General features: G+C 37.6%; 1 protein-coding gene across 1 annotated transcript in view; it reads right to left on the bottom strand.

The window, feature by feature from the left end:
- The window catches only part of SVEP1 (sushi, von Willebrand factor type A, EGF and pentraxin domain containing 1), a 119,083-nt gene that overhangs the window by 44,649 nt on the left and 50,239 nt on the right, over positions 1-24,195 (bottom strand). The window contains exons 8-28 of the mRNA XM_066339716.1: positions 22,139-22,257; positions 20,765-20,894; positions 20,088-20,195; positions 19,724-19,855; positions 18,294-18,488; positions 17,165-17,286; positions 15,044-15,152; positions 12,994-13,182; positions 12,429-12,662; positions 11,750-11,911; positions 10,841-11,002; positions 9,817-9,978; positions 9,169-9,263; positions 7,906-8,002; positions 7,122-7,235; positions 6,131-6,244; positions 5,002-5,203; positions 3,916-4,073; positions 2,596-2,797; positions 1,747-1,922; positions 333-457 (exon numbers count right to left, since the gene is read on the bottom strand). Of these exons, the coding sequence (XP_066195813.1) occupies positions 333-457; positions 1,747-1,922; positions 2,596-2,797; positions 3,916-4,073; positions 5,002-5,203; positions 6,131-6,244; positions 7,122-7,235; positions 7,906-8,002; positions 9,169-9,263; positions 9,817-9,978; positions 10,841-11,002; positions 11,750-11,911; positions 12,429-12,662; positions 12,994-13,182; positions 15,044-15,152; positions 17,165-17,286; positions 18,294-18,488; positions 19,724-19,855; positions 20,088-20,195; positions 20,765-20,894; positions 22,139-22,257 (3,107 nt within the window). The remainder of the gene's footprint in view (positions 1-332; positions 458-1,746; positions 1,923-2,595; positions 2,798-3,915; positions 4,074-5,001; positions 5,204-6,130; positions 6,245-7,121; positions 7,236-7,905; positions 8,003-9,168; positions 9,264-9,816; positions 9,979-10,840; positions 11,003-11,749; positions 11,912-12,428; positions 12,663-12,993; positions 13,183-15,043; positions 15,153-17,164; positions 17,287-18,293; positions 18,489-19,723; positions 19,856-20,087; positions 20,196-20,764; positions 20,895-22,138; positions 22,258-24,195) is intronic.

Below are 24,195 nucleotides of genomic sequence, written 5' to 3'. Positions count from 1 at the left end.
GCAGAATGAGGTAACTGTATGAAGTCTGTAAAACAAGCACTTAGCTTGTTTCATTGGATTTGTCGCTCTTCTAGCAGTACTGTTAATGTTTATGCATGATTTCCTTCCTGTTTCAAAGCCACATACTACAGAAAGGCTCAATCAAAACAGAAGGTGACTTAGTGTTGATTTTATCAGACTTAGTTTTGCTTTTAGCTTCTTTACTAACTACACTAAGAGCTCCATCTGGTCCCCACTGACTTCTGTGGGAGTAGGGGTCTACCGAATATGCTAACCTAGAATGCCTTTTCAAATGTTCATCCTATGCTCAGAGCCCTCTGCTAAGGACTTACCTGCTGTGGAGAAAGTACATGGTCCCAAATGTTGAGCTGGCTGATGGAGCCCACAAAAGATTCAGCTGGGTTGAATCCTTCTCCTTTTTGATCTTGCTCTTGACCCAATACAAGTGCACCACCACCTAAACTCAGAATTTGAAGAGAGGTAGGAAAAAATGCCTTACAGCAGGGATTCGTAAGAAGATTAAAAACTAAGCAATACAAAAATTTTGCTGCCCTATGTTACTAGGATTTTGCAGGGAAAACCAGACACCTTCAACAAACTCTCTCAGTAAAACCTCTGGGAAGCCTGAAGTTAGACTGAGGTGGGTCAACAAAGCAATCTGGAAGTTGACTGTCAAATACATACGGAAGCAGAAATCACCTAAGCAGCAGAAATGGCTGCTTCATGAATGATACTGGCTCAAAGAGATCATTTGTGGGTCAGTATTTGAAGCAGTGTAAAATGCAGTTTTGACCAGGTGGGGCATATTTTATAATACTAACTTGCACTTCCTGCCTCAAACGAAAACTTACAAAGTCATAGAGGTCATATGTGATTCCATACCCTCAGAAGCACACTGAAGGTAGTCAATGCTGTGAGACATGACACACAAGTTAAATTTATTCTCCTTAAGCAGTAACATGTAAACATGCATTTCCTACATCATAGGGTATGTGGATAAGGTCAAAAAGTAATGGAGGCAGCACAGTTTCTTAGGTGTTATCCCTGGAGAGAACTCCAATTTATGTGGGAAAGACAGGGGCAAACATAAGGATCATGGACTAAAATCCGTCAATATTTTAATTTTTGTTTTAATAAAATATTATTTTGAAATTCTATGTAAATTTGGATAGTGGCAGTATGCAAACAGTATCAAAACAAAACCTCTTTGCAACCAATAACACCAGGCTTTTCATAGCTCCTCAATACTGAAGATACTCCTTTTTATGCCCTCTGATATTACTCTATAGATGACTGATCACAGGAAACAATGAAATAGCAAACCTCACCTTGTCAGGAAAAAAACACAAACATAACTTCATATATATGGCTGAAAAAAACCAGGAAAAGGCTAAGTCAATCAACCCTGCACACATATGTAAGGGAAATGCCAGATCAACTTTATTTTGTTGAGTGAGACACTCTCACAAAGCCATCCCAGAACCAGCTCTGCACAGGTTCCTTTGTGGACTAAAGTGTGTTGTCCATAAAACAAGTTACCTACCACTATAACCTAGAAATGTGCATTTTGTCTACAGTGATGCTGACTGAGGGGAAATTTCTCACAAAAAAGGACAGCAAACACGAGCTTTTCAGAAATGCTGAAAACGTGCATATATATTAAAAACATCTAAATATTTTCTTGCATATTCTGCAATAAAAACAGAATGAAGGCAAGAGATGTGGTACAATATAAATGAAGCATACCAGGGATTTTTGATCCAACAGAGAGCCCACTGCCTCCATCAGACAGTTTTCCATCAATGTACACCTTCCATGCCCCATCTGTGCAGGTCCACGTCACTGCAATGTGATGCCATTTACCGTCATTCACTGAAGGACAGTCTGTTATCTTCTCTTTCCCATTCACATAAAGAACCCAGCTGCATGGAAGGAAGACACAAGCATACTCAGCTGATGCAGCTGCATTAAAAGCATCATCTGTCCCCCATGACTCAAAGAATTGTTATTTGACTAACAAGGTAGCTGTGACTGTATCAAATGAAAAATATCTTTTGAAAGATCATCATAGATGACACCTCTCTCCCCGAGGACTTGGAAGCTGGTTATCATATGTAAAGCATGGTGAAATAAGCAACATGCTTCTGCAAAAAAATATTAAGGCTCAAGTCACAGCAGCATAGTGGATTCTTAAATTTTCCTGTTGAGTTTCGAGTCTCAATACAAGTCATACTCTGCTTTTGTAAAAGTGTAAATCATACTCAGCTTTTAGAATCATGCCAGAAGTACTCTAGTGCTGAGCTCCATTTATTCCGCTCATTGTCTCTATGAGCCATTTAGAAAAGACGTGAATGTAGTTAGGAAAAAAAACATGTCTAAATTTACTGCTCTCTTGCCCTTACTCTTTTATAGAGCAAAAAGTGATGGAAACAAAGTGAGGAGAAAAACAAAACAAAGAGACAACTCTGTCAAGTGTGTTTGGATGCAGATTTTTCTACCCCAAAGTAGAAATAGCTTATATTCAAACTTCTGTTTTACACTTCCTTTATCAATCCAAGATGTCTGTAGATATAGAAAAACAAAACTGTGATTTACCCATTGTAATCGGTCAGAAGAAATGCATTATCACTTCCATTTTCTACTGCATATGAAATAGGAGTACCATAGTTTGTGGTGTCAGTGGATTTCATCCAGAACGTACAGGTGATGCCACCAAGAGATGGTAAAACACCATCCAGCATGACATATCCATAGATACCAGAGACTTCAAAATCAAGATTGAAACCAGAGGACTGTTCTGGAACAAAGACAAAGAGTTTTCAGAAAAATATTCATGCAAACATGGAAAGAGTATCCAAAGAAATCTAAGCAAATATAATAAACTGCAGCCCAACAAAAATCATTCACTGAATTGAACTGAGGTAGAAAGAACTTTTGGCAGTCTGACATCAGCCAGTATCCAGAGCTTCCCAAGGCTAGAATACAATGTTTCAAGACAAATACCTGGAAAAGTTGTTGATTATCTAGCAATGAGCATAAGCCTTTCTTCTCTGTCCTCTGAAATGACGTATCTGTCTACCATCTACCATCCAACAACATAAAGACATATAACCAGCTGGTTCCATTTAATCAACCTATGAAGAAAAACTCCAAAATAACCCAAGATTTTTCCTGTTCTGGACTAACTGAAATGCCCTGGTATGGGACAGCACTTCTGTGCTGCTGTTCAGTGCACCTTATTAAGGTGACATGCTTTACAAGGATGCTACACGTAATGTTATCAAGTGGAGCTCTCCTGAAAGGTGGGTGTTAAACTTGGACATAGGAAGGCACGTGGAAATGTCCTGCATGTCTTCTACTGTCTTTGTGAAACCAACATAGCTTCTGTTTAAAAATTCACCAGCTACTTTATAATTTTTGGGGAGAGAGATTTGAGCCTTGTGGTTCAAATGTCTCCAGTATCCCTCTGCGCTAGGAGCGTAACCCATGCCAGCTGTCCACAGCAAACTTGATACCCTTTTGCATGTAGGGAACTTGATGCCTTTAGGACTTCTGAAGCTAAGACTACCCCTTACTAATTTCTGACCCTGTGATGCAAAGCCTACACAAAACAAAAGAAACAGAAAGATCTATATACACAGATACACAGAGAAAATACAGATTAAATTCAATAGACTACTGGGTACTAAAAAGACAGAACCATGCCTTAGTAAAGAGAAATTATACAGACACATGCTGTTACTTGTCTGCAATTACACTTATTAATGCTGCAGTCACACAGGCTTCACTCATCCTCTCGCAGTCCCACCACCCTAGCTACTTTTTGGGGAAGCTGTATGAAATCAGCCCAGCCAGTGCAAATTTTGCACAGAGACTTAGTCAAGCCACCTTTTTCTTTCACTTAGTCCTGTGTACCTGTTTCACATCTGCTGCCTGTAAAGCCAGGGGGACATTTACAAACGTACGAGTTCAAGGCATCCACACAGGTAGCTTGGTTTAAGCAGGGACTGGAATCACAGTCATTGATGTTCACTTCACAGTTCACTCCTGTGTACCCTGTCACACACAAACACCTGTGGAGGAAGAGAAGCACACTTCAAAGGTGACAGCTGTCATAACAAAGAATTATGGCTATGGGGCCAGATCTGCCAATGAGAATGGTATATATTAATACTAAAAAAATCAACAGATGATATACTACAGAATTAATGGAGGTTTATTTTGGTCATTCCTCTTAAGCATTCTTGTATTCTATTACCTACATAATATCACTTCTAGACAGGGACAATGCAGTATTTAAACAGCATGAATTTCTTTATGCGAAACTGTGAGTCACCTTTATATACAGGGAAAAGCAAAACCAGTATAAAGATACCAAACCCTCTGATACTTGGAAAACCAAGGTGCTTGAAAGGCACCAAAGCTTCTGGGGCTTTTGGGAGGGAAAGACTTACTAAACACAAATGTTAACAGCTGGCTCACCTACAGTGATCTAGGATATGACACTTCTACTGCCATTTGTAGCTTCTGATCTAAGTTCAGATACCTTAAATCATAAAATTAAATAGCCGCAATTTTCTACTGGGGTTTATATCTTAACCTCTATAGGCTCAATATGTACAGCTATCCTTGTCTTCCCAAGCTACAGAAATGTAGTATTACCAGGTACATAACTGGCCATCGTGTATTATTCCAGTGGAAAGCAAGATAAACCCCTGAAGTTTGGAAAAATGGGAATCTTTTGGAAGATCAATAGTAAAACCATGAGTCCTGTCATGCTTACATTTCAAACTCTGCATATTTTCTTTTCTGTTTTCCTTGGAATTTTTAAGGAATTAAGTCAAGGATATAATTTCTTGTCTTTTAAGATCTCCTTTAGTGAAAGGGATCACTTATTTTGGATCAGGCTGCTAAAACACGCTTCCTGACACCTAAGAAGGCTGAGGCATCTCAGCATGTCTGACTTTCCACATTATATTACATCAGTCATCTGGTTTTCACCTGAAGCTGTTGATACCATCTCTGCATGTAGCTCCATTCCTACAGGGTCTGCTAAGACACTCATCAATGTTTCTTTCACACAAGACACCAGTAAAACCTGGGAGACATTTGCAGGAAAAACTTCCAACTCGATCTTCACAAACAGCCCTATTAAGACATGGGTTTGAAAGGCATTCGTTCATCTCCCTTTCACAGTGATCACCTGAGGGGGAAAAAAAAAAAAAAAAAAAAAAAAAAAAAAAAAAAAAAAAAAAAAAAAAAAAAAGAACAAAGTAACAGCTCTAGATTGAATTAACCTAAGAAAGAAGATTGTTAACCCATCTCTGCTTTCTATAGGATGTTGCTGATCTTCTGAGAAAAACCAAACATCAGAGTAGCCATGCAGGCTTGGAATTTATGTCAACAGAGGTTAAGTAAACACAGAAGAATTATGGAAACCATCTTAACAGTTACAGAAATAACATGTAGCAACCTGTTGAATTACTAATTTGGGGTGAACCAAGGACATCACCTGAGGAACTGTTCTGAGCAACTAATGAAAAGCTATTATAAAAGACCTTTGGCTGAAACCCTAGCTGCAAGGAGAGATATGAAAGCCAGAAGCACATGATTCTGTGACTTATAATGTGAAAGAGGGCCTATGTCATAAGCACTAAAACTGCATGGGATTTTACAGTGGAACTCTTGGGCAACATGATAATCAATAGATAGTTGTATTTATTACAGAAATCTGTGAAAGCAGAGTATGGGACTGGGGAGTAGTTTTAATAACAGACTATTTTATCTATGGTTAAATATTTTTTATTTTAAAATAAAACTAAAAATAATAATTTGAACCTATCAGAATGCTGCTATTCGTTCCTTAACATCACACAGCAAGTTCATGGCAAAATTAGTAATTGAAGTTCTAGCACTCAGTAAATCTTTCTGAAGTCACATTAACACTACAGAGAGTTTGAGCGATTAGATGGACCTAAGGAACATTTATAACTTACATTAATATCAACATGTAATATATTACATAAATATTGCTATATAACATTGAGATGGAAATACTTTGGGTAGGGTAGGAAGACACATTTTTTTGGTCAGAAGGAGTAAAGGCTGATTTGAAGGGAACAAGGTGTACCTGTGAACCCTTTTGCACATGTGCAGCGGTAACCGTTCTTGCCATCAACACAGTGGGCTCCATTCAAACATGGGCTGGAGCTACATTCATTTATGTCTTCCTCACACAAGAGACCTTTGAACAGCAAGGATTGCAAGGCATGATCAAGACATTGTCACAGACTGTATGCTGCAGTGACTGGATGTGCACAACAGAACAACACCTTACCACAAGTGTGACAAAAGGTTACCGAAAGTGGGTGACAAAATTATGTGACTGACTGTACTACTGCAACAGCTACAGATATTATCTCTGTTATTTAGATGCTGGGATTAAGATGCAAAGTCCATTGTGTATCTTTATGACATTTAAAACTCCATCCAGCTAATGCTGCTGTTGATAAAATGTATAGTCATAAACATGAGCAACGAGGGAGACCATTTCTAATGGAAAATACAAAGCTTTTTATGATTACACAAAATTATCTCTTCAGTAGTTTATTTCCATATTTAGAAATCAGGTGCTCTTTTGGCCAGCTATTCAAGCATTTTAGTTTCCCTGCAGACCTCAATACCTTCAATGTGAATGTAGGGGACAGTTAAAAACATTGAGAAAAAAATATAAGCAAAAGCCCACTCACTTATTCATAGGGCTGCAGTAAAGCAACTGCATAAATGCTGTGTTTAGTTGGGCAGTCAGTCTCACAAGCACTTTCCCTGTTAGTACTTACTAATTCCCAAAACCTTATTCCTTTCTTCAAACCAGAAAAGTCACAAAAGAGAACACACACACACAGACATACACACTCCCACACTGTGTCCTTGGATGCTTCGTCCTTTTATTTCAAAACCTTTTCACATACAGTAGAACCTTACTCTAATATGATCTGCATATCATATTGTTTTCCTGTTATAATTTGATATGGAATTACACAGCACTTGTGCTTTTCGTTACTTACTTGGCACAGAAACCAAGCCTGTCTGAAGAAAAGCTATGAACTTACACAAATTACCTGAATAACCTGGTTGACAGTGGCAAACAAAAGTCCCAATGCCATCTTTGCATATTCCATTGTTTTGACATGGAGATGATTTACACTCATCAACTTGTGTTTCACATTTCAAGCCTAGAATGCAAAATAAAAGACTGAGAATAGGAGGACAAAATTTAAAATTGTTCAGAAAAGTGGATGCCATGACTACCTAATTTAGGAAAACATGATTAATTGCCTACATAGCAGACATTCAGGTTTATTATCTTTTCATTAGATTATGCTTTAAGACAGACCTGAGACAAATGTTAGAAAGGTGTGATGCATGCTGGGCAACAGACTGATCAGCTTCAGAGAGTGGCAGTCAAAATAACTTCTTAATAATAGCTGAATTGTAAGACATCTCTTTGATTTGAAGCAACTGGGTAGCTAACACTGAATACAAGTACAGGCTCCATACAGGTGTAATTAGTTGTCAACACTGCAGATTTCTAGCTTTTGTTAATCATAAATATTTCCAAGTGATAGGATTTTCACATCCACGAATTCCATTAAAAGACATACCATTCAAAACCTTTTCTGCAAAACACAGCATAATTCAGCAAGGACATGAAGAAGTATCCATTATCTTATATATTCACATATATCACATATATTCATATATATTCACATTCATCACATATATTAAGTATGTGATGATATTCCAGTAAGTTAGGCCATACTGAAATGCTTTGTTTTTTTATACTTCTTAATTTTAAGGGCATCATGATGCACTAGCTACTTCACCTGCTTCCCAGTTTTTTACCTGTATATCCAAGTGGGCATATGCAAATATATCCACTTCCCAATTGCTTGCATGTGCCATTATTGTGGCACGGTTCCAGAAAACATTCATGAAAGACCTGCCAAAGGCACAAATGATACACTTACCGCAAAACTGCCACACAATACTTCAGTTTTAAACTGTATACCCCATTAGCCAATTTGGAAAGATGGGATAAAAAAGTCACCAGCACTAGCTTCTAGTTGCTCCTCTGTCTTCTCAGCATGCTAACAATTTGTGATTTTTTCCTACTGAAAAATATCACAAATCTGAATATTATTTTAAAATTACATTCTAGTTAGCAAAATCTCCTCCAAAATATCTAAACTATGATCCACAGTTTATATTAAGCTATATTTATACGCAAGTTCTCCACTTTGCATCCCTCTACATCATTTAATCACTTCCTGCTACTGGCCATAGCTGACCTGACAGGAAACTTCACCATGTAGCATTATTTCTCCTATTCTTGCAAACCTGAATTCATCAAACAACTTGAGTAAATGGTCTACTAAATCCATACGAGACCAATTTGTCACCTGTCCCTGTGTTATCTAATGGTTCAGGCCAAATTTCTCATGAGTCAACTTTGCTCCTATTTACACAATATCCCAAATTCCTATTCAGTCAAAGCACTCTTGTCAAGAGTTGCAGACTAGGGGAGAGGGGATGGGGTAAGGAGGCATCTCCAGCAAACACTGTCACTAGATCAGTTTCACATGAGGAGTTGCCTGTATTTAAGAGAGGTTACTCACAACAGAAGGGAGCTTTGCTTGCCTCCTATTAAGTGTATCTGTGTTACAATATATAAACTCAAGATACCACATTTGAGACTTAGATGTCCAGTAGCATTTTCTGGAACTCAGCATATGGAAGACCTCAGACGATTGAACAAGGTTACTATACTTTTTCTAGATACTTTGTCTGAACCTCTTCCATGTAGTTTACTTTTCTTTTACAAATGCAGTAAGTATTTCATACATCAGGTGAAGGCTTGAAAGCTAGAATTTAAGACTGTCAACAGCTGATGCCACTTCCTCTGTTCAATGTAAGTGCTTTGATGATTACAAAGAGAGTCTGAGTACTCCTCTCTTAATTTTTTCTTAAAAAAGAAAAACATTGCTTTCATCTCTTCAGGAAATAAAATCAGCAAAAGAATTACAGCCAAAAAGGTCTTGTTTACTGCTGCATGAAGTGCTTTTTCTTTCATTTCAGATAACACTGGAAAATAACACTTGTCCTTACCTGACTGCTGACTTTGTACTCCTTGCTGATATTTTCTGGGAAGGCTGGTACCATAATTATACTTTCCTCAGCTGCTGAGAAAGTAGAGCCAAAACCTAAAGAGTAAAGATATGAAAGCACTGTTAACAACACTGTAGCAAGGTCTCTATTCCATGGGGGAATTATAATTGCATGTTAGTAATGTGCCTAAAAATATGCTGAAATAAGTGAATTTGTGGGAATAAAAAGCAAACCTTACAGTATCTGTTGCAAAAATATGTATTTGTAAGGACATATATTTCTAAAACATACACATGTGTATACACATAAAAATATTTTATATATTTTTATACTCAGATACCTGCATGCATGCATATTAATGTATATTTACATCTATTTCTCCCTATACCATATGTGTTTAGCACACACAGGCAACAGTCACACACTGCACATGTATACTCTGTTTATTGAGCCTTGGCATGTACCAGAGTTAGTCTTAAAAACAGAGACAACACTGGTAGGCACAACCAGCTGAGAACTTCACTGCTTGAAATTGAAGTTCTACATCTGTCCAAAGAGTATGTGGGATGTTTTCTGTTAAGACTACTTCTGGCTATCCTTTACATGTCCCCCTTACTCACTTTATCCAGTAGAGATAATTTGGCTTACTTGAACAATCTGTGATGGATCTGGCCCCAATAACAGTTGTTGTTCCATAAAAGGGACAAGACAAGCAATAGGACTTTCCCGGGTCTGGTTGATAGTAGTCTCTGGGACAAGGGTAGCAAGGCGTCAAACCTGTACGAGAGAACTCGCCTGCAAGACACGGTACTGCAAGAGGAAGAAAACCTTTTTGAGTGACCCGATCTCTTGCACATCCACCTTAATTCCCTCCATCTCTTTTTATCACTTTCTCTTCTCCTGTCATAGTCTCTTCTTAGACTTAAAAGGAACAGGATGAAATCTGCCAGGAATCCACAACTCTAGGAAATGTCAATTTAAAATCTACTGTGAGATGCCATGTTGTTCTAAAAGGATTATGGAAATATCTGGAAAGTATTTAATTTTACTACTTTTGTTTTTCTGGGGGCAGCTTTTAAATGGAACTTCCCTTCTACCTTTCACACCCTTCTTTTGGTTGTTGCTGTTGTTTGGGGTTTTTTTTAGTTGGGGAGGGGTTAGTTTCTTTGTTTGTTTTAGTTGTTGTTGGTTTTTTTTCCCACTTCAAGAAGGATTAAGGACAAAGATAAGACTTATTTGGACCATGAACCCTAACAGACTATTTCCCTAGGAATTTTTCTCGTAAAGTTTGCCAAAGACAATTGAAGAGAATTTCTCTGAACAAATTATGGAGCAAACTGTGTTAAAATTCAGATTTTTTGTATAGAAAGCAGAGAAGAAATAATAGTGACAATTCCCTTTCTCTTATGTAAGGAAAAATATTTTATTTTCATTTAGGTACCCACCAGATGTCTCATTTAATTCCTCATTATATAAGAATCAGAAGGAGGGCAACTGGTAACAGGAAATGATCTATCATTTTGCTGGAAAATGTTCCTTGGTCTACACTTAACTAGAAGAGAAATCCAGTCTCAGGCAGATGAATTGGATTACATTAGCTGATGTTTAAACAACAATTTGAGCGTTTTTAAAATTTAGTTAAAAAAAAATCATTACCCTTTTTGTAACAAACCTCCACATGCTGAGACATCCACTGCACCTCTTTTTACTGTTGATGTATTTTCTGGACAAGAGATGCAGTTCCTGGCTCCAAATGATGGCTGGTATGTTCCAAGTGGACATGTTTCACATGTCTCAAGACCATTGGGTGAGTATGTTCCCTGTTTGCACTGAGCTATAAGGCAAAAGAGTTCAGAAAGATTAAACAATGTCCAACAGGAAACGTGGCTCCTGATCTCTGAAAATAATGTTGAAATCACCATGCACCTCACAAGGAACTTTATTTCTGGAGCATGCTCTACTCTGAAGGACTCCTTGGGTACAAAGAGAGGGAGGGGGAAAAAAAAAAAAAAAAAAAAAAAAAAGACAGTTGTGGTAAGGTACTGATACTGCAATTGTGAATTATTAAACAGTGAATTCTCTCCACTCACCCTCACAGATAATTTACTGCAAATCAGTTACTCATTTTAATCAACAAAACTAATGGCAATAAAGACAATGAAAGTTAAATCACACTAGCTATTTCCTTTTCAGAAGAAGTCATGAACACATAGTGATTCTGTGCTGTTCAATGTCTCAGCACCATAGGGTAGGATGGAGAGCAGCTGGCAAGGATGACAATGGAATTATTTTAAGTCTATTAGTGTCTGAAAAATGCAGTCACAGAAATGAAATACAGAAATGAAAGACAAATTAAACAAAACATCAAAGGCTGACTCTTTTCAAAAGCTCTGTGTGGGCATCCTGCATACTAGAGCAGTGATGAAAACTTAGTTATTTCCCTATGCATGTGCATTAAGGTGCAGTTAGGATTGCTCCTCATTTCACAGGCTAGCTTCATTCCAGTCCTTCCACTATGGAATCCAAAAGGATGTCACCAAGAATTCGGAAATGCCTGTCTGAATTAGACAAAGCTTCCTACCTTTGCACTCGGAGATGCTTCTAGAATGCAGATACTCAGTATAGCTACCAGATGGACAAGTTTTGCATTCCATCTGCCCTTCCTCATCTTGATAGGATCCAGTCCAGCAGCTTTCACAGGTAAGATGCTCCAGCGAGTAATAGGTACCCAAAGGGCAGTTGACTGTAATGTAATGTTGGAAAACCTTAGTTTCCCTCACAGTGAAAAATCATACATACCTCTCTTGCCCCTGGAGTTCCCATTTAGTCAAACCATGTCTTTATGAAATGTGATTCTGTTCCTCAGCAGATAGCGTATCTCTCTGGAACACTGCAAGATTTAACTATGCACAAGAAATTGAATCCAATTCCCCATCTTAGTTACACATCACTCACAGGACTAACAGGGTTAAAAGACTGCATACCAAGTACTGTTTTCTCTGTATGGCCAAGCATGGATATGCCAAATTTCCCCCTGGGAGTGGAATCCTGGGTACAAAGCATCCCTTTTCCACAGGCCTTGGTTAGGAACATAAACATCCTCTGGAAGTCAAACTGTGCAAAGCATTTTTACAGTTTATTGTTATGGGAGACCACAAGCACTGGACTGTGTCAAATCATAACCCTCTGCAAATATCATTTAAACCCTTGTTTTGCGAAAGGATTTTAAATACACATAATAAACAAGTCATCTGGCTTACCACACATTCTGCCTCTCAGCACAGAACCAGGCCTGCAGAAAAGAAAGGCCTTCTCAGTCTCCAGTGAGTTGGTGTCAGCTACAATGAGTTCAGATGCAAACTGAAAAGAATACATAGGTTCCTTATTGAGAGTTCTATTCAGCCTGTTTGTGATAGTTTCCAGAGTTTTAAGGAGCCGTCTCTGGTTTTCCAGTTCCAGTGTATCATTCCTTTCATCAGGAAGTGGCACGCTAGCTGGAATATAGACAGCAAACACAAAAAACACACAGATTTTGCAGTCAGCACTTCCAGTGTACTCTGGCATTTATCAGGAGTGCAACAGTCAAGCTCATCAGTGTAAAGTGAAAAGGAGGCCACGTGCACAAAGCTCTCCATGAACATGAAGCTGTGATCTTGCCCTCAAGAAGAAAGTCTGTGAGGAAATAAGGCTATGAATGTGTCCAGAGAACTGCCATCTGCATCGTCACCAGGCTTCTGCGAGCTGAAGAAGTTTTACTGAATGCATTAGAGACACAATTATTAAAAAGAAGGAAGCAGAGAAGTTTGGTATTTTGACTTGTCTCACCTGTGATGTTAAATATTAACTTGATTTTTTGGTCAGTCATCGGAACATTCAGCTTATGCCTTTTGACTCGAGCAGGTGCTGCTTTTACAGAGGCAGAGACATGCGAGGATAAGTCTTCTCCTTGTTCTGCATCAACAAAATCACCATAGGAATAATCCAGGTGGTTTGCTGCTCCCCAGCCAGCAGGTCCTGTGGGACATTAAGAAAAAAAAAAAAACAAAAAGAAAAGCAACATAATGTGGAAAATAAGTACCCGTATTTACTTGTAAAATACAACGTAAATATAATTTGTTTGAAGCTCCAGATGATATGTGCTGACTTTGACTCTTTGCAAGTGGCAAGTATTTTTAATAATGAAAAATATTACTCCTAACTGATGTCCTAGAGCTCCTGAGTGGTGAAATTAGTCAAAGCTTTAAAGAACCAGTTACAGAAGTTATATGTTGCAATTATTTCTCTTCCTCTGTCTTGCATGAATCCTCACCTGCACCCTCACCTGCCAGCAACTTCTTCAACAATTCTGTATTATTCTTGATTCCACTTCTTGCTTTCTTACAGACAGCATAGCCTATGCCACGTCTCCACTGCATCTTCTTCTAACAACTCCTGAACAGTTCTAATATTGTCTGTCCTCTCAGAAAAGATGTCTCTTTATCTGTGTATTACCCCCAGACAGGCATTTCTTATTATGCACAGTGAGTCAAATTCACCCTTGTTAAATGCCCCTCATCTTTCACATGCTTGCAATCAAAATATTTTCTTCTACTTTTTCATGATTACTAAATCTAGAGGGATGTGGTCTATTTCACTGATCTAGATTATGTTTTAAAAAACATGAAGATAGAAAAAAAATCTGCCAATTTTCTGTTAGCATCATCAAGATTATATTTTATTTACAGTGGTAACTAGGACAAGTTGACTCCACAGTTTAATATCATGTGAGTGTTTCACAACTAATTTTCTAAACTGCTATCTCTTATGTATTGAGGAGAGTGCTCTCCTGCTTCCATAGTGTAAAATTATGAGAAACTCCTGAAAAACAGCAACAGGGTTATTCTGGTAAGAGGTTGACATGAACCAGAAAAGAATAGGACACTACATTCCACTGTTTTTTCCACATGCCTGTACAGATTAGTTCCAGCTGTCATTAGCATTCATCCTTGCCCTGATGATAGCTACAGACTGAACATCCAGACCTGCCCTGTGTCTGAACACAAACAAATGCTCTCAGAGTGAAGCATTATAAAAGGTGCTCATAAGCAGGAAATTCTACCAAGTAACTCCCCTATAAACCTGTAAAAGAGACACAGCCCTTTGACATATTCTGATGTGATCTGCAAAATGCCTCCTGCTAACACAGGTAATGTAAGTAATCCATTTTCAGCTTTTCTGCTCTTGGCACCCCTATGGGACTCAGAAAGGCCAAGAATAACAGCAGTACAACATGGACACTAAGCTGTTCAAAAATAGACTGAAAATGACAATTAATTTACTTTGGCATAAACCAAAGTGGGAATAACCACTAGGATGTTTATGGTTTTCACTCTGCTATAACCACAGTCATGGTGCAAAATCTGCCCTTGCAAGAAGGAATTATTTTCACAGCAAATGGGCCAACTTAAGTGAGTATAGCTTTACACAGTGAGGATTCTGTGCAGACCTGAACTGGTATCACAAATGCTCCTCATTTTCTTATCAATCTCCAAATCTATTTATTGTAGCTTTTCAGTCTTTTGGTTTTAAACTGTATGTTTGTAAGAAGTTCCTTTTTCCTAGGCTCATCAAGCAGGTTTCTAGGACTGCGGGTGTATAACTTTTTTCCCTCTCCACCATAAGGCATCCCAGGAAATTCTCCTCCACACTATATAGGAAGCACCATCGTACAAGACATCAAAAGAGTTCCACAATATTTTTATAAAACCTTTTAGGTAATTGCTTATTATCTTATGAGTACCACAGTTACTTAAAAAAAATCTCACTAAAGACATTGTGGCAGGAATCATGCTGCTTTAAACCTGGACGGCTAAGAACATATGGAATCAATAATTACCAATGGCAAATCCATTTTCATAATCATAATTATATTCCAAGCAGTGTTTCCGTGTCTGATCTTCCAATCTGCAGTCAATATCATCGACATCATTACAGAATGATGGAACCTTTCAAAATAAAGAAGAACAACTTTTAAAACATAAAACCACATAGCCCTCTTCCCTGACTTAAAAAAACTTCTAATTACAGTGTAAAGCACTGGTTCTGCCAGTGACACTAGATTTCCCCTTTCCTATCTCTTATAACCCTGGCAAAGGTCTGCTAGAAGATGTATGTTTTATTGATAAAACTTGGAAATAAGAAAGCAACTTCCACAAGCACAATCTCTTAGTTACAAAAGATCATTTTTTTAAATGATATGATGTCAATTCATTATTCTTACAATTAATGACTCTTGCATGCCAAATTCCAGAATACACAAATAAATTCAGGCATTTTTCTCCCTGCCAAAGAGGACTGGAGAGTTCGTATTTATAAAGTACCTGTGTTCTTTCCAGCAATGTTACTTGTAATTCTGTCAGTATTACAACAAGGATGTCACTTTTTTCTAGCTTTCAAACCTTACTTCTTCATATCCACCTCTCCCTACCCAAGGAAAGGGACTTATGCCTCAAAAGATCTCAGAAGAGAGAGAAAGAAATCTCAGGAGGACAGAAATCACCTGTCAGAAAACTCATCAAAAATACTTCTAGTATTGTTTATTTTTTTCCCTCCACAAAAATAGTGGAGGTGGATTATGTAAGAATAGATGAATGCATGATTTTTGATTAATTATGCATTTTTTGCTTTTTCCAGAAAGGTTTCAAGATGATGGGGCCATAGGCCGTGTTTTGAAACAGTTTTGTTTTGTCTATATCAACTTTCATTTGAAAGATGTTCCGGCCCATTCATTCCTACTTTTCCCATCTCTGGTAAAGTTTCAGATTCTTGGGAATAGGAATAAGCATATTCAAAACAGCCTTTCTGAACTTTTTCCCAAATTGTTGCATTTTGATGTAATTTCTTGGAAAGATCATTACCAGTCTTTTCCTTATTATCTTTTACTTGCCAATAGGAATGGTCCAAGCACTGGTGGTACCAGGGAAAAAAACAGAAATAAAACCAGTTGAGATTTCTCTACTGGACAGAAGAAACCTGAATCAGGGCAAGAGATTCATGTCTGACATTTATGTCCAAGAGTTAGACCTTGCCTGACATGCCACCTAAGTTTTCAGCCATTTGACAACTGTTACTGACATATATGTTCCAAAGCTGCAGAAGTTTGCCCATGATCTGTATGTGCTAACAGTGTTATTTAGTTAGCAGATAACCCTTTGTTAGAATATGGGCTGTGTTCTGCAAAAACCCTGTAAAGGCCCAATGTTCTGTACTGGAAAAATGATGTTGCACTAGGCCTGGACATCCACTCCTGGGATCAGAACTCAGCATTCTGCCGCTTCTACTTTTCAGCTGAGGAGAGATTTGTGGGTTAACAGGGAAGATTCTGATATTGAAGTGGAAAGAAAGAGCATGGCAGAGAAGAAAGATAGGACCTCTTCAAATTCAGTAACATGCAGTTCTTAATGATAAGAGTCAGACCTCAGAAACTCATGAAACTTGAGCAGATAACTGCTACCAGATTTACACACCAAACGTGGAGTGCTAGATGTACACACCAAACGTGAAATGTATCCATTTGTACATATATATGTTCATTCATACTTTTTGGTTGTGTATTATGCATATTCTATATAAAATACATTTATTTTATGATCACATCCAATTTTCAAAAACAGCACTGAGGGGAAAATTGATTGGGGGTTTCAAAACTACACAGATTCTCTTTAGAAGCTTACCGAAAATCAACAAGCTGTAGCGCCCTAAACTACCTGAACACTTGCATAAACTCTGTCTCATGCAACTCCACATTGAATACTGAACTAAATTATATTAAAATGTGAATCATCTTTCAATCAGTAAATCATCTTTATTTTTAAAAATAACTTGCTACCCTCTGAAAAAGCTCAGATTTAACTTATGGACTTCTGCTGTCAATTTCCTTGTTCAAAATTAGTTATTTGGAAAAAGTAACAATATTTGTCAAGAAGTATGTAAAGGAAAGGAGTATCTACTAACCTACCATTTTACCAAGTGCACTCTGAAATGCATCAGTAAAGCTGTTTAGAAGATTGTTGTCATCACATCGTGTGGCTTTGTAGAGCATTTCAAAGGATTTGAATCCATGGTTTGCAAAACGATTTACTGAAAAATGTTGGAGAAATAAATTTTTATTGACCAGTGCAAGAGCTTCAGAACTAAAATCAAGACAATTTAGGCAAAAACTGAAATACAAGAAGGTAAGAAGCATAAGTCTCTGAATCAGCAATCCAAATGGATCACTTTACATCTCAGACAATGATATGACCTTTTGGAAGGCATGAAATTTACTGGAAAAGTTAAAACAAATAAAAACCCAGGTAATTTTTCTACTTCACCATTTTCTTAACAGAAAAAACCTATGAATTGTCAAGTAAACTCCATGCTAACTTCTGAGAGGAAAGCAGTGAATATAGAAGTCTTATTACTAATGCTGCTAGACTAAATATAAAAATTCTTATCCAGAAATTAAGCAAACTTCTGAAGTGTCCAAGCTAAGGATTTTGAACTGGTAGCTCTGAAACATAACTCTCATTAGTTCATAGCTGAAACACTGATCTTTTATTGCTGAAACCAAGAAATTGACTCTGATGAAAGTACATGCAAAATGGTACCAAGACTGGCTTCAAACATAGTTCTAATACATTTATTATAAAAATGTCAGGATGTGGAAAATTCCAGCAGTGAAGTTTTCCACTTGTCCCTACCAAAGAAAACACATACACTCTTCTAATCTCTTACATTAGATATGTAAGCACAGCACACACTACGCATTTCAATCAGGAAGTTGCAAAGACTGTTGTATTCCTATTAAAAAGACACTGCTAATGTTTGTTAGCAAACTGTTCCAGTTAACCTGTTTGCTTTGCCATCTTTGCTACTTTTTGATTCCTGGGACTCAAAATTTTATCTTTTAGGCAACTTCAGAAATTACCTATTTACAAGACTTCCAAGGATTATTTCACATTATTTGTAACAATTCAAAGGCAGGGGGCAGAGAGCATTTGTATAAGTAAATAGAAGTCAGATTTTCTAAAATATTTTCATTTGCTTTCTCATTAAATATAGTGTTTCATGAATTGCAGATTCATTTTAGTAACAGTTAGACTTACAGGAGCAGCTAGGCCACTCTGGAGAATAAGGTGGCTTCCAGAGACCATCATCATACGCACAATAGTAGTTTTCACTTGAACCTTCTGAAAAGCTGTAACCCTCTGCACAGTGCAATGTGCAATTAACTCCTGTTTCATCTGATGTGCATATAAAATCACCATTCACAGGCTCAAAGGAAACTTCACAGGGAGAACCTATGAAAAATACGAAGATTTATATTGGTTAATGTGGTGAAATAAGAACCTGCATGAAAACAGCACTGTCAAGATGTCCAAAAGTTACTAGTACTGACTTATCTTGCTTCTGTTGAAGTTTGTGGAAGTATTATTTGCTATATCCATGAAGTCAGGATCAGACTACTGCTAAGTAATTCTCAAATTCTGCCATTGCAATTGGAAAACCAGAAACATGAAGACTTAAAAGAAGTTATACAAATGATTAAATAATATAAAATATAAATAAAAATTTTCACATGAACTTTATACAATGAATTCTAGTAAACTACATTACCTTTGAATTCTGAAACTAAATGTTAACTATTCTGAACCATTGCAAAACATATGAATTGGTTAGAATCATCTTAGGATAATCTCATAACCTTGGTTATGATTCATTTTTCAGGCCCACTGTAAAGGAAGTTGTGAACGCCTGTAAATACTGTGTCACAAACACTGAACCACAAAAAGTCTGAGGTGGTATAGACCTTGATACAATGCCAGTTCAAAGCACTGGCTGGTTCCTGCTAAGACTTAGAGCGTATCACAGACCAGCACATTCATTTGCAACTTACCTTTCCTAAAAGATACAACCAAAATTCTAGTCTGCATGATTTTAAAATCTCTCTTCACTAGCAGATATTTTTATATAGATGTGCAACTGAGACATGGAAAGTAAAAAGCAGATACAAAGTAGAACTTTCATTCTTAATACTTTATCTGCCAAATTATTGTTTGGATTTTTAATGAGAAGGTGAACTGTGGGGAAGAGATGCCTATGCAATAAACAAAATGCAGTAGTATATATAGAGGTACAGGCATATTCCAAAATCCAAAGAGTATTTTATTATCTGCTGCAGTATTTGCACATAATCAGAGAAAAATCGGCAGAAACCTTTCCTTCTGATTATTTGAAGCAAGATTTGAGTAACATCTATTAATACATTTCACACAGCATTGCAAAAACTGTTTTACTGCTTAATGAATCACAATTTCAATGCTTTTAAATGTAATTTGAATTTATAGAACCAAATTCATTGCTGTGTCTCTTCAGTTCTAGACAATTTATTTGTTTTTCAAATATTTTGACTGCCTTCAAGTTACCTTAATATAAAACTGGAATAATTACATGAGGAGGTGGAAAAATCTTGCATCCTTTATGATATTCAGTTAAAAGAATGCCAGGTCTTGGCCAGAATTTGAAGACAACACACCTTTGATCACAATGTGGATCTCACATGTCCTGTGATTGCCAGAAGGATCCACAGCTGTATACTGGACTGTTGTCTCTCCTTTGGGAAAGAGATCTCCAGGTGCATGACTCCTAGTGACAGTCAGTGGACCACCTAGAAACATTAAAAGACAATTTGAAGCACCATTAATTAGAAGAGTGTTGCTCATACCCAACATTGACAAACGGAAAAAGACATGGCAGCAAATCTTCAAAATTATGCATCCTTAAAAATAACTAAGTAAAAGAAACCTCAGCAAATCTCAAACTCCAAGGGATCAAGGGTGAACAGTGTAGTTCTCTAGCCTTCCACTGTTGCATGTATGTTTTGGAGAGCAGTATCTCACCTGAATTGTCTGAAAATTCTGGTTCTTCCCATGTTGCTGGGTAGCCATTCTCTGCTGCTTGCATGGGTGGTGGAGATCTGCATCTGTCAACTACGGGAGGTTCTGCATCTGCAGAATTTGAAAGGATGGAATGATATTAGCTTACAGAATGTTCATATTAGAAGCTACAACAAAGGTGGACACTTGGAAATTGCTGCTATTCAAAGATGCTGAGTGAATGGATAGGAGTAATTATTCTGCTGAAGTTTCTGTAGTGTTTGCCTTCTACAGAGCAAAACTTGGAATACCTGCAGGACTCTTGAATGACACAACTGTCTGACAAATACTTGAATAATGATGTGCATCGGTAATATGTGTGAACTTTGGAAACTTTGTTGGAGTCTTTCAGTAATTAAGTAGAGATTTATGATGAAGGCAATAATAAAGCATTTAATAAACCAGTGTGAGGAGAAACATTAAGAGTCAGAAAGAACAGCACAATAAAATACACCCCAAACTGAACATTGTGTACATTGCAGTGACTGCACAGATGCAAAGCCTTTATGGAGATGACAATACTCTGGGGCTTGTAACTGCACACTTAAAGGCCACACTGACTCACAACCTCTTTCTGCACAAATAAGAAGATTTCAGCTGTGACAGAATCAGCCTTCCCAGTGATTTTTCCCAGCACTTACCAATAACCTTGACATTGAATGTGCACCTTGCTTCATTGCCTGACCTATCGGTTGCTGTGTAAGTAATATCAACTTCACCAATTGGGAGTAGAAATGGTGGTATGAAAGCTGGAGTAACATGAACGGAGACCTGTTAGAGGAAAACACTCATTATCTAAAAAACACTCATTATTAAAAGCTAAAGCTGGTTATTAATCATGTTTCAAAAAGTAGACAGAATCGTATCCTTCAATGTCAAGCCTGCTCATGCTGCATGCAAATAGCCTCTTAAAGTAATGAGGATGGATGTCACACCAGAGTGCTCTATGTCCCTTCTTAAGTCTGCCTTCTTTGTAGCAACAGGGATTTCCCTCGTCAGGATCTGGACCCTGACCTGGTGCAGATTACAGCACTGTGCATTAAGAAAATTCACGCTGACCCTTGTTTGTCAAATGTAACTGAAGGTACACTGTGTCAGCTTCACCTGTTTTGTCTGCTGACAGTTCTCCAGCGGCAAGGGCAGCAGACCTGGGAGAGGAGTGGAGCAGACAGTTGTGGGCCCTAAGTATTAACACACCCAGTTTTAATCTAAGTAAGTGTATGAGCCAATAGCCCATAGATATTTCAGTATGGCACTTGGCTTCTACAGTTCAGTGACTGACCCTGTGTCAGCAGAGCTGTAGTAACTGACCATAGCTGTGCCACAGAAAATAATGTGTGAACTTACATCTCTTTTACTGGGATCGCTCAGTTTCCTAGTGCAAAAAACTCCTGCATTAAAAGCACACACCAACTCACTGTTCCCCTGCTCACTGCTGATAAAACATTCAGTTGCTGTAACTTGATCATGCCTGAGCCTGTAGGGAATGTTGCTCTTTATGAAATAGCTCTGGAGCAAGTTTTCCTGGTAACTCCATTTCCAGACCCCCTGACACACATAGCAGCCAACAGCCACATTTCTGAACCTTGCAAAGGAAAATCAGATTTCTTTTTCTCACCCAGGAAGCTGAAATTAGTTTTTACTTATCACAGTGCTTGTTACCCCTTTAGATTAATGAACTGTTTACTTCCTTCTGAGACCAGTTTATTAAACTTCTTCACATTCTAAGTGCTCATTTTTAAAGCAGCTGTCCTCATTTTATAAACAAGAGCACATTCTTTCTTTTGACCACACAAATTAACCATATGGGGTTTTATGCACTGAAACTCGATGCAGTGTTCTGTGACTGTATAACTCTAATCAAGAGAGAAAATGCTGAATTGTCAATATACAAACTTTCTAAGAGATTTTTCTTCCACTTCTGCTTATCAGAAGAAAGAAATTCCAGTGGATCATAAAATTAATTGAAATCAGAAAGGCTGCTTCCAGTTAAATAGATACAGAACTTGACTTGCCTCATCACCAGAGTTATCCTCGGCTGTTGGTACCTGCCAGCTGATATTAGCAGAGTTCTGATGTTCCAGAGTCATAGTCTCAATATTGTCTGGGCAGTAAATCTCAGGTGCTTCAATATCTGAACCAGAAAAAGACAATCTGGTTTTATATGTAGTATTACAGAAGTAAAATCTTATGATCACTCTTTTTCATATAAAAAGCATATAAATGTATGCATTTTTGTAAACTTCCCATCTCTTTCCTTTTGTAATTCTTGCCTAGAGATTCACATATGAATAGTAAATTCTCCTGTGGAAAGGACTGATTTTTGCTTATTTTTGTTTATCACTGATATTTGCTATCAACGATATTCTGGTTTCTACACAGAACCAAACCTCATTAAATAAATATCAATAATATAAGTAAATGAACAAGAATATATATATAAATAAATATGTAAGAACATCAATAAATAAGAATAAATTTGTTTCTTTTACTTTACTCCATCCCTTCCATCTCCATGCTTTCCTTGTCCAGATACAGGACACATACAGACGAAACACCTGTTTTCTGATAGTCAGCGACTAAAATTCTCTGAAGCATGCTGTGGCACTGACATAAAAGTAACAGCATCAAGAATTCAGGCAGCAGTTGCCAGACAAATGGAGATTTCTTGTGACATGTGACAGTGCCAGATGGTTCCAGAGGACTGGTGGTACAATATGGAAAACACCACCACGAACATCTACACCTCAAGTTTTTCTGACGAACTTGAAGTACTTCTTCAGTTCCCTGGCACAGGGCCTCCCAAAACACTTGTGGTCAGGTTATTTTACTGCTGAAGTGCTTGATAAATGGTATCTAGAATCTTAAGACAAGGACACACTTGGCTCTGAACTCATTTATGCCCAAGAGGCTTTAAAACAACTCAGAACTGATACAATTTATATTTTTATTATGAAATAGTTCCAGTAAAAACATAACTTCGGCAATTAAATTATGTAACAAAGAATGCAAAGCAATAAATACATGTGATTTTGCCTTCCTTTGAACTCATTCAAATGAAAATTTTATTAGAAATGCACTCTTATAAATAACTACCAGTTATGGTTCACACTCTCTTGACCACAGCCTTTAGACTGGGGCAAATTCCACTTAAAAGTGAAATTCTCTAAAAAGGCTAACAATAAACATGTCAAAAAGAAAACGGCTTTTTTGAACTGGCCAAATATGTTGGCAGCAAAACAAAGAAAGATAATAACAAGAATGAAAGCAATTGAAATACAACTGTTCATTTTTACTCAAAAAGAATCATAGTTTCTCAGTGCCTCCTACATTAGGGGTTCATGTACTGGCAATATCTAAAAGCTTGAACCCAAGCCATGCTGTTTTATCTTGATCTAAACACTTCAGCTTGTGCTGGGATCCCATCAAATATTAAAAACTGTGGTTTGGCCCAGGTTTACACAAGAGATTCAGAAAAACAATGTGGTGCATCACTAAATAGGAAACAGTACGTTTAAAGAGAGATACAAAACCTTCCTGGCCTGTAAAGAGAAGAAAAGCCTCAGTTTCTGTTGTGACCTGGCATGATGACTGGCATAACTGTTTTCTGTACTGTTCCATCACCCAGTGGCTGGCAAGGGTCCCAGTTAGCAGGAAAAGAAGTAATTCTTCGAGCCACAATAGCTCATGAAGAGGTGAAGTGCATATTCCCAGACAAACTCCTGTTTTTATACTACCATAATCCAAAGCCAGACCCTTTCCAGTTCAGTTAGGCATGTGTGAGGGAGTAAATAATGTAACACTTCTAGAAGAGGTGGGTAAATATGGCAGAACCATACTGCAATGTGTAACATCACCATCTTCTGCCCAACTTTACACTCTGTGTCAGCCAATACACCTGGTGCTAGTGAATTCTGGTGTTAACTCTTGTGCACTGTTGCTTGGGGCATGTCAACAGCCATAGCCACTCAAAAACAACTAAAATGAACATTTCTCTATAGTCCGTCAGTCAGCCAGGGCTTACACAGCCTTTACAGTTCTGCTCTGACTACAGGGTTTGCATAAACTTGTG

Source organism: Sylvia atricapilla, chromosome Z (assembly GCF_009819655.1).
Source record: "Sylvia atricapilla isolate bSylAtr1 chromosome Z, bSylAtr1.pri, whole genome shotgun sequence".
In the NCBI taxonomy this organism is placed as follows: domain Eukaryota; kingdom Metazoa; phylum Chordata; class Aves; order Passeriformes; family Sylviidae; genus Sylvia; species Sylvia atricapilla.
Note: the sequence above shows the minus strand (reverse complement) of the source record. Positions and strands in the feature narration are given on the sequence as shown.